The sequence below is a fragment of the Scyliorhinus torazame genome, chromosome 4 (genome assembly GCF_047496885.1).
Source record: "Scyliorhinus torazame isolate Kashiwa2021f chromosome 4, sScyTor2.1, whole genome shotgun sequence".
Classification (NCBI taxonomy): Eukaryota; Metazoa; Chordata; class Chondrichthyes; order Carcharhiniformes; family Scyliorhinidae; genus Scyliorhinus; species Scyliorhinus torazame.
In genome coordinates, this window is record NC_092710.1 from 140,122,941 (window position 1) to 140,134,510 (window position 11,570).

General features: G+C 46.0%; 1 protein-coding gene across 1 annotated transcript in view; it reads left to right on the top strand.

Moving 5' to 3' along the window:
• The window catches only part of tpo (thyroid peroxidase), a 92,253-nt gene extending 81,350 nt beyond the window's left edge, over nt 1–10,903 (top strand). The window contains exons 12-14 of the mRNA XM_072500543.1: nt 2,862–3,070; nt 4,751–4,921; nt 10,755–10,903. Of these exons, the coding sequence (XP_072356644.1) occupies nt 2,862–3,070; nt 4,751–4,921; nt 10,755–10,903 (529 nt within the window). The remainder of the gene's footprint in view (nt 1–2,861; nt 3,071–4,750; nt 4,922–10,754) is intronic.
• The last annotated feature ends 667 nt before the right edge of the window (nt 10,904–11,570 follow it).

Here is an 11,570-nt window from a genome sequence, read left to right on the forward strand (position 1 = left end):
GTTGTAGATTACATTGTTCTAAAGCATTTGCAGTGTATCACGGCACTCCCGCAATCTGTCCCTCTGTCCTTCTACAAGATCAAAGTGGGCACAGTTGCTGTCAGAAATGTATGTATGTATTGGATACTATTTTTTTCTGGAATGGCACGCAATGCCTGCTACTGAGTCCAATTTTGCACCAAAGTTAAATAAACATTTTTTAATTTACCTGACTATGATGGTAGCGGACAATCAAGGACTCCTGGCACCAACACAATTCTCTCCACCTTATTAACCCCACTGCCCCACAAACCACTCCCACCCATCCCAGCAGCTTCTATTCCTCACCATTCCAGGTCTTGGATAAATGCTACTGCTGGCCGCCAAGCTGCCTAATCTCACTGTGAGCCCAATCAACAAACTTCATCAAGACTGTCAGCTCACAAGTCTCAGAGTCATGAAGCTCAAGGATCAATTTCAGGGTCTGCCTTTTCCAATCACCTATTCAGCACCTGTAGTCAAATACTAAATAAAATCTGGAAAATATGCTTCAGAGAACAGAAAAACCCATTATTATTTCCTGTGACATTACTGAAGATTCACTCCTTATAATTTTAGTGTGATGCAGAAACAAGTATATTCCCATGAAAAAGGTGACTACATTTGAAAAACAATTAATGGGCTTGTAAAGTTCTTTGTGACACTGTGAGGCATGAAATGCACAAGATAAATATTCTTTAGTCTCTCTATATATTGTATTGTATTATATATTATATTAGACTATATATTCTTTTTCTTAGCCACAGGAAACAATACAATAACAGATTCATCCCATATTAGTTCAGCCATCAGAGAAACCTTTAAGTGTACAGAGTGTACAGTGTTGTACAAGGTGTTTTCACTTCCATTATTTTACCTGCAATTGCATTCCATGTATTAATCATTCTAATTCAGGATTATGCTTTTATAGGGATTTTACTTGTCCTCTACTGAAATGTTGCTTAAGAACATATCTCCAATCAACTTGCTCTGCTTGCATTTTGATGTGGTCTCTGCTGATCTTACAACAAATTTCAGCATTGAGACTTTGCAACAATGGAGTTTTATCAAAATGATGCATTGCACCATGTGTTCAGGTCATCTTTTCTTCCGCTACTGACAGCTCTCTGCAGAGTTCATCACCCTTCTCCTATTCCTTTGCTAGTAGTTCAATCTTCTGTGTCAGTGCACGTCAGTGTTTACTGCTTCCTTGGTATAAGCCTCCGTGTAAAACAGTTACAACTACAACAGCTGGAACTCGCTACCGGAGGAAGTGGTGGAAGCAGGGACGATAGTAACATTTAAGGGGCATCTTGACAAATACAAGAATAGGATGGGAATAGAGGGATACGGACCCAGGAAGTGTAGAGGATTGTAGTTTAGTCGGGCAGCATGGTCGGCACGGGCTTGGAGGGCCGAAGGGCCTGTTCCTGTGCTGTACATTTCTTTGTTCTTTGTATCAGTGCAGCTCGCATACCTGAAGTGCTGCTCGACGCCTGCCACAATGATTGCAATATAAAATGTACAGCTTTCCTATCTAGCATATTATGAAAGTAATGGAAGACTTGGGGCGGCATTCTCCGAGCCTCCGTGCCAAAATCGTGCTCGGCGCATCAGCGGACACAAGATCAGGTCCAATGCCGTTCCCGCGATTCTCTGGTCCCCGAAGAATCACCGGCAAACCGGCGTGCGCGGTCGACACGGCGCTGGTCGGGGGCCATTGAAAAAGGCCCCATGGCGATTCTCCTAGTGCAGCTGGCCGAGTTCCCGTCGGCATGGTTCTCTCATGCTTCCATCCGACGGGCGCTCGACGTGACAGCTGCGGAATCAGTCCGTGGCCGTCCTGGTGGGGGGGGGGGGGGCGGCGTGATCATTCACCGGAGAGGGCCTCGAGGACAGCCAGGCTATTGATCGGGGGCCACCGATCCGTGGGCGTGCGTGATTTTGGGGGGAGGGGGCAATCTTCTTGGTGCCAGTCAGCGGTGTGGGTCTGCCATGCCGCACAGGGTGGCCGACACAGGCCGCCGCTGTGCGCATGCGCGAACCCCCGACCGGAAGTGCAGGGCCCCATAGCGGAGCTGTGAGAAGCACTCCGGGGCCCTGCTAGCCTCTTGCAAATTGCAGAATCACCCTGCACTTTTTCACGGGCATGGGGCATTGCCCCATTATTGGAGAATCCCGCCCTAGGTGTTTCAAAACTAATCTCATATTCAGATGACAGCCAAATGTTCGGGTTCGGTGCTTGTGATTTCTGTTATCATTAGCAATTCTGGGAAATAAAAAGGGTTTGCATTCACTCCCAACACCTGTGGAAATGTAGGTTTCTGGCTCAGTAAAACAAATGCATGATGGCGTACTTGGCCATAATTATGGTGTAGTCACAATACTGCTGAGAGGGCAAGAATTGGTTGGAGGATCCCCTTTCCTGAGTATTGTAGTGTCACTTCTTTATCTATATTCATCTGTTTCCGCACATTGTCACACACACATAGGCATGTATTGGTACATTGTCGATACAGCTTGAGTGTGTCCTGGCAGAGTAGGAGTCACGATTTTAAGTTTAATAAAGGTCTTTTAGGATTTTAAGCTGAGTAAGGGTTTTTTTAGGCGTAAAGATTCAAAGTCATGTGTTAGTTGTTTACTCCAGTGTATAAATATCCCAGGAGAACTGTCGTACTTCGGATTCTCGCCCTAACCCTTGATTAGGTGCAATCTCCCCTTGCAGCAAGTAAAATAAATTAACTGTTGATGTTAACCTGTATTTTATTGTCTGAGTCTTACTCGGAGTTGAGTTTTCAACACACCGGCTGATAATGTAATGAAGCCTGCCCTCTGCTCCTCAGATTTTGGTGGGAAAACACTGGTGTCTTCACATCAGCTCAAAGGCATGAACTTGCCCAGCATTCACTGTCCCGTGTCATTTGTGACAATACCGCAATCACTGATGTGCCATTGGATGCTTTCCGATTAGAACAGTTCCCACAAAGTTTTGTACCGTGTAATCAAGTTCCTGGATTGAACCTTCAGGCATGGCACGAAAGTCCACAACAAGGTACATTGACTTGCTGTTACAGGCCCTGAAATTGCCTGCCATGCTGTAATATATGTCACAAGGGCAGACAAAACCCAGCTAATTACCCGGTGGTAAATATTAAAATAAAATGTAGTGTACAATGAGATCACACATTAACAATGCATTCTATGGCCATCGAAGAGAGGTTTATAGCTCACTTGAGGTCTTACTTTTCAAACTTCTGTTTAAACTTCTTAAATTCCCTTTGCAGGATCTCAAGCACACTTCCACCTTTGTCATAATTCTTTGGTGTCTCGTGGCACTGGCTGCCCTCTCTCCAGTCATCAAATTCTTTTACCCAGTCCATGATGTCCTGCACCCTGACACCAGAGAGCAGGGTATCATTCAGGATTCCTGGTCACTACTGCAAAAATGGCTTAACTATTCCCTTGACTAGAATCTGCTGCTGCTGCTACCATATGTTTGTGGCCTTTAAACTCTATGGGTAGTCCCCGACTCTACGTTCCTTAGAAAACCCTCCACTGAGGTACTGTACGCCGTGTCACAGTTGCGCAATGTTATTGCCAATTTATTTTAGCTCCTGTCATCAGATTGAAGCATGGGAGTTAGCCTTTTCTTTCTCATCCTGCTCGAACAGCTTTAACATTGTGAGCAGCAGGGATGCCAGGTCCAATCTCAGGGCCGCATGGTAGCACAGTGGTTAACACTGTTTGAGTTTCCTCCGGGTGCTCCAGTTTCCTCCCACAAATCCCGAAAGACATGCTGTTAGGTGAATCGGACATTCTGAATTCTCCCTCCGTGTACCTGAACAGACGCCAGAATGTGGCGACTAGGGGATTTTCACAGTAACTTCATTACAGCGTTAATGTAAGCCAACTTGTGACAATAAAGATTATTATTATTAAGTTAGTTAGGTCCACTTTAAGTATGCAAATCAGGCTTTGCTCATCAAGGCTTTCTCTGATATATGAACGCCTAATAATGTAGGTGGCATTTTTTGTCTACATGCATTATTTACTGCATATAAATAATCAATTAACCCTTCATGTGCCTTTGCTGACCTTACTCCTTGAGTTTGCCATTCCTCTGAGAGGTACCAATGAGCTTGATTTTCCGGCCCTTTCCACCAGCGGGATCTTCTGGCTCCACGGAATGTGACTCCCCCCAGAGGGTTTCCTGATGGCACGGCCAGTGAGCAAAGCAAATAGCCATTGACTTCAGCATGACCAAAAGATCCAGCCAGTAGCCAATGGCGAGTTGCCTCTACCACCGGAAAACCAGCTGCGGGGGGTCAGGAAAACCCCAGCCAATTAATTTTTTTTCACTCACAGTCCCTTCCTGGTTTATGTGGTTCAGAGTGTGAGAGATCACACTTACTACCTGTACAATACATGTTATTATTGTAATGTTGTAACTTTGATTTGATGCACTGATATTTAGCATGAAGGCCACAAATTAGCTAATTAAAACTTTTATTTCTGTTATTAAAGAACTTATTTCAAGACGATATTAAAATAAAAGTGAGTGGATTTCATAAACTATAGACAGGTGAAGAAAATATTACAATTACCAAGGTCAAACTAAACATATTAACAACAAGATCAGACAAAAAATGGCGAGTGAAGATCAATGTGGCTAGAAGAATTACGAGAAGGATTTTCTTGCTGTATTCGATATCTCCAATCTCTGTGCTTTCAGTTGGATTATGTGGACCTCCCCCATCAATAGAAGATGGAGCAGTCGTGCTATGCACCAGTTCTGGACTATCCATCATTTCATATATCTGCCATCATGGTTTTCACTTGTTTGGACCAGAGGAGTTGATCTGCAGTGCCAAGGGATGGAGCAGTGACCCACCGGTCTGCAAAGGTATTGATTAAGAGTTTTGAACATAAACACCAATGTGGAACAAACAATCATTGCACAATTCCATTGCATTGATATGGGGTGGAATTCTCCCAGAAGACCTCTCAGTCTCCGGCAGGAAAGAGGTGCTATTCCCGCCGGGTGGTTCGGTGCATTTCAGTTTGCAATCCACCCACACAGAAATTCTTTTGGGGGGAAGCAAGCTTTGCACCGGCACTGAGAGGGGCGGTGCCTCCAGGTCAACATTTTAAAAGGGCGTTCCAATCTCAAACTTATAGTAAAGGCCAACCCCGAACATCGTCGGAATGATCGCCCTTTAACCACTGCCCCCCACCCTCCAAGGATCTCTGGCTTCAGGGCTCCCCCTTTGGGTCTCCCTTTAGACCCCCCACCTTTTCACTGGCAATACCACGCCCCCCCCTACAAATTGGCAGTACCAGCAGTAACCCCCCCAACCCAGGTGAGTGACATCCCACTTTGGGGTTGCCAGATGCCCCATTCTCTTTATGACCCCCATCATGCCTCATCTCCTTCATGCCCCGCCCCCTGTCATTTCCCACCCCTTTCGAGCTCCGCCCCCTCATGCCGCACCCCTTTTCAGGCCCCGGGAGACCAGTAGTAATCACCGACGACCTCAGCTGCACTGATGGGGCGGGGGGTGGGGGGGGGGGGGGGGGGGAAGGGGGGGGGGGGAAGGGGGGGGGGAGTCTCGTTCACACCTAGCAAACTCCTTTTCGGGGCTCTCCTGCTATTTTGCTGGCGTAGCGGGATGTGTGCCAGGCTCAATGTGGGTGGAGAATCCCACCCCATTCCACCCCATGTCCGAATTCACCATAAACCATAAGGCGGCATAGGACGGTACGGGGGCACAGTGATTAGCACTGCTGCCTCACGGTGCCAGGGAACTGGGTTTGATTCTAGTCTTGGGTGACTGTGTGGTGTTTGCACATTCTCCCCATGTCTGCGTGGGTTTCCTCCAGGTGGTCCGGTTTCCTCCCACAGTCAAAAGATATGCAGTTTAGGTGGATTGGCTATGCTAAATTGCCCCTTAGTGTCCAAAAAGGTTAGGTGGGGTTACGGGGATGGGGTATAGGCTTAGGTAGGGTGCTCTTTTGGAGGGTTTGTGCAGACTTGATGGGCCAAATGACTTCCATCTGCACCTTAGGGCTTCCATGATCAGGTATTTTTTATTGGTAGAATTTCATGTTAATTTTTATTGCTCTTTTTGGTTCTATTTTACTAACTAAAAATCTTAAACAATTTGACTTTGAATAAATTACAATGTGTTTTATTGACATATTGAACTACGCCCAACTAGAACAAAGTCTGCAATATTGCTATTCAATAAAGTATAAAATGGTGCTGGAAATGATTGAATGTTGATATCTGAAATATAGCATGGACCAACATTGTGTTTCTCCGATTATTTGAAATGAAATGAAATGAAAATCGCTTATTGTCACAAGTAGGCTTCAAATGAAGTTACTGTGAAAAGCCCCTAGTCGCCACATTCCGGCGCCTGTTCGGGGAGGCTGGTACAGGAATTGAACCATGCTGCTGGCCTGCCTTGGTCTGCTTTAAAAGCCAGCTCTTTAGCCCTGTGCTAAACCAGCCCCTGGTTTGATGAGCTTTCTACAATTCATGTTTTCTTCTTAATAATGTACAATTTTCATACAATGTCAAAAACAAACATATTATGAGTTCTGCTGTACAAAGATTCTTAACACCCGGGAACCATCTGAGCTGGGGTTAATTCAGGAACATTTGCATCCTAAACTATGATGGAGGCCTTGCACTTGAAACAAAAGACACTTACAAGCATCTTCACAAAGAAAGTGCTGAGCGGACACTCGCACATAGCCTCCTCCTCAGGTCCCCACCATTATAAATGCGAGCAACCGGATCTTCACGGCCCCAAAAGGAGGCGGGGCCAGGAAGAAAATCATGGCCATCAGCAGGACGGCCACATGTCTCAGTTCCATTCCCCTCTCTCAGACACTTTCACAATGGTGGGTGAGAGAGCAACCTTGGAATACATTCACTGCTATGTTTGTGCAGAAATGTCTTCAGGTGTATTAAAGAAAAGTTCATCTAATAGATAAAAAGGTACATAGAACATAGAACATAGAACAATACAGCGCAGTACAGGCCCTTCGGCCCACGATGTTGCACCGAAACAAAAGCCATCTAACTTACACTATACCATTATCATCCATATGTTTATCCAATAAACTTTTAAATGCCCTTAATGTTGGCGAGTTCACTACTGTAGCAGGTAGGGCATTCCACGGCCTCACTACTCTTTGCGTAAAGAACCTACCCCTGACCTCTGTCCTATATCTATTACCCCTCAGTTTAAGGCTATGTCCCCTCGTGCTAGCCATTTCCATCCGCGGGAGAAGGCTCTCACTGTCCACCCTATCTAACCCTCTGATCATTCAGATCAAGTGTACATTCCACATGATCAAAAGGATAGCCTACTATGATAACCAAATGTAAATATTTAATATTTTCCTTATTGCTTTTGTGCATAGAATCTAGTCATCTGTTGAGATAACTGTTTACTCAGGCAGGTTTATGGGTTCTTGGCTGCAATCATCCACCCAACCATTTTGCAAGTGCTTTACTCTACTTACACAGTTGGTTTGAAGAATCTTTTTGTTGACTCAGGTAGCTTTATGGGCTATTCAATAGCTTCCAACTGTTATAATAATAATAGCATATTGTCACAAGTAGGCTTCAATGAAGTTACTGTGAAAAGCCCCTAGAAGCCACATTCCAGCATCTGTTCGGAGAGGCTGGTACAGGAATTGAACCCATGCTGATGGTCGTGTTCTGCATTACAAGCCAGCTATTTAGCCCACTGTGTTAAACCAGAAATAGGGCTTCTGAGTTTTGCCGTAGAGTGGATAATGGATGAGGGTGAGAAGTAGGTGAAGATAAGGAGGATGAGAGGATGAAGATGAGGGGTGAAGGGTTTGGGCGAGGGGCTTTAGTAGTCAGAAGATTAAACTTCTACTAGATGAGCCACTGATTTCTTCACAAGCACCAGACCAACGCTATTTGAGAATGGAGGCAGGGCTTTTAACCTGTCCGCTCTGGATTCAGACTGCCTCCACAGAACTTCAATGTGGCAGGCTCACCTCTAGGCCTCTTAGAGCCTGGAGCCCCCCGATGTTTTCATCTGTGGACAATCTCAAGACACAGGTGTGATCGCACAACGGAACTGGTCTCATCTCACGATTCCTGCCTCCAACAGGAAAATCCAGCCCCAGGAATCAATCAATTAAGTTTAACTATTTGGTGCCTTATGAAGCAATTAAGTGCACTGGAATCAGCAAAGATCATGCACCCTGATAACATTCAGACTATAGTGCTGAAATGTGGTGGATCAGATGAGGAATGGTAACATAGTTGTAATGCCACTGACGAGTAATCCAGAAATACAGCTTAATGTTCCGGCAACATGAGTTCAAATCCTGCTGAGGGGGGAAGTAAATTTGGGACACGATGGATAGATTTCTCGTTATTAAAGATGTCAAGGGACTTGGTTTCAATCATCATCACATCTTTGATCTGAGTATGGAATTCAGAGCTGAATACCAGAGGAAAGAACTACTATCATCACCATCAAAGCAGCATTCAGCTGAGCACAGGACCAAAACCAGAAGTGAATGGAAGTCTAAAGGAGACATCCTCCAGATTTAGAGTGATACGTGACACAAAGAAGATGTTTGACAATGTTGGAACTCTTCACTGAAATGTACTTGTACCAACTGCTTTCAGCTGCTTCATCAATTGATTTATTTCTGCCTTAAAGCAGGGGCTAAGCAGCTGGCTTGTAATGCAGAACAAGGCCAGCAGCGTGGGTTCAATTCCCATACTGGCCTCCCCGAACAGGTGCAGGAATGTGGCGACTAGGGGCTTTTCACAGTAACTTCATTCCACCCTGCGCAGTCTTCCTTTTCAGATAACAGTCTAATTCCTGTTTGAATGCGTCGATTGAACCTCCCCCCATCACATGCTCAGGCAGTGCATTCCAGACCTTAACCACTCACGGCAAGAATAATTTTCTTCTCAAATTACTTTTGCTTCTTTTGCCACTTGTTTTAAATCTATGCTCTCTTGTTCTTGATCCTTTACGAGCGGGAACAGTTTTCTTTTCCTATCATTTCTGTCCAGACTCCTTATGATTTTGAATATCTGTATTTAGTCTCCTCTCAGCTTTCTGGTCTTCATGGAGAACAGTCCTACTTTGTTCAATCTCCCATCATAACCGGAGTTCTCATACTTGGAACCATTCTTGTGAGTCATTTCTGCACCCTCTCCAGTACCTTCACATCCTTCCTAAAGTGTGAAACCCGCAACTGGACACAATACTCCAACTGAAAATGAGTGTCCTATACAAGTTCAACATAATCCCCTTGTGCTTGTATGCTATTCCCCTGTTAATAAAGCCTAGGATACTGTACATTTTATTAATCACTCTCAATCTTTCCTGCCGCCTTTAATGACTCATGCACATGTCCACCCAAGTCCATCTGCTTCTGCATCCTTTTAGAATTGTACTTATGTTACTTAAGATTTTTGAAGCAATATGGGTCAGATGAGGTGCTCTGTTAAGTCTAGATGGAAAAATCAGTATTGCTCCCTCTTGGCCCAGTGGGTAAAAGCATTGTGCAAGTGAAGTATATTAACCAGGAGAACCTGGGCGCAATTCTCCCATCGGGAGACTAAGTCCCGGCACCGGAGTGAAAACCGGAGTATTTCACTCCGGCGTCGGAGGCCACTCCCAGCCCCCTATTCTCCCATCCCTGGGGGGCTAGGAGAAGCGCCGCGTCGCCTTGACGGCGCGCCGGCCTTGACGGCGCCGCGTAAATGACGTCATCCGCGCATGCACAGGTTGACCGGCGCCAACACGCGCATGCGGTTGCCGTCCTCCCCGCGGCTGCCCCGCAAGAAGATATCGGATGGATTTTGCGGGGCAGCGGAGGAAAGGAGGCCCTCCTTCAGAGAGGCCGGCCCGCCGATCGGTGAGCACCGATCGCGGGCCAGACCCCTTTTGAGTCTTCCCCCTGGTGCCTCCCTCCCTCCCTCCCCCCCCCCCCCCCCCCCACACAGGCCGCCCCCCCCAGCATTCCCGTGCTGTTCCCGCCAACAGCGACCAGGTGTGAACGGCGCCGGTGGGAACCTGTTGTGTTGGGCAGGCCGCTCGGCTCATCCGGCCGGAAAATCGCCGCTTGCCCGTTACAAACGGCGAGCGGCGATTCTCTCAGCGGCCAGCCGTGATTCTCGCCGCGCCGGTTTGGGGGGGTGGGAGAATCGCGTGCGGGTGCCGGGGTGGGACTCGTGAGTCGCCCCGGCGATTCTCCCACCCAGCGTGGCGGGGGGGAGAATTCCGCCCCTAGGTTCAGTCCCGAGTCCTGGTCAAATTAACCAAACACACAAAATCAAATTTTCTTCATTACTCCCAGTTTTGAGCATTAAACTCTGACCAAGTAACAGCCTGAACTGATATTTAAATGTGCCTATTTACACTGGCTGACTGGAGTGGTTTAATAGATGATGAAGATGACAGAGTAATGTTTAAGATTAGATGATTAGGTGGTGATGAAGGCAGCAGCATGCTGCATGCACACATTTCATCTTAGATGAGGAGCGCAGACCAAGTTTTAAAGGACATTGTTGAAAACAAAACACAGCCTAGACAGTCTCTACGCTACTGATTAATGGTGGAAGCAGGCAGCAGGCGATAGCACTGAAGCACCTGAGAAAGCAGATATGAGTGTTGTGCTTTAGGTAGTTATAATACTCGAGATCTGTTTCCTTACTGTAGATATCAATGAATGTGAAGATGCAACAAGGCCTGCTTGTCACAGCTCTGCAACCTGTGTGAATATCAAAGGGAGTTATAAGTGTATCTGCTCTGAACCTTACATCATTTCGGAGGATGGACACAGCTGCATTGGTAATATCCTCTATTAATAACTGTCTCTGTAGTGTTGTCATTGAAAGAGAAACACACCGTTCAGATTTCCCTGTCAATAAAACTACAGCAGCTACATCATGAGTGAGGGTTCAGTCAGTGAAAGATCCTGCTTCATCAAGTCAGTGAGAATAATGTTATAAAAATAAATTCATTTCACTGAAGCGAAACAGCAGAGTCTGAATGGTTTCGCAAGGATATATGGAGTAGTATCAGGGTAAGGAGAGGTCATTCAAATATGCAAGGAATTCAACAAGAAGGGGTAGATTACTAGTACAAATTGGAAAGAAATCAAGGGAAATATGTAATATAAGATTGTTGAGAACATGAATAAACACATTTTGCCATTCAAATAAATATACAGTAAACAAATATACAGAGGGCAGCACGGTGGCACAGTGGTTAGCACTGCTGCCTCACAGTTCCAGGGTCCCAGGTTCAATTCTGGCCCCGGGTGACTTGTCTGTGTGGAGTTTGTACTTTCTCCCTGTGTCAGCGTGGATTTCCTCCGGGTGCTCCGGTTTCCTCCCACAGTCCAAAGATTTGCAGGTTAGGTAGATTGGCCACACTAAATTGCCCCTTGGTGTTCAAAAGGTTAGGTCGGGTTACTGGGTGACTGGGATAGGGTGGAAGCCTGGGATTAAGTATGATGCTCTTTCCAAGGGC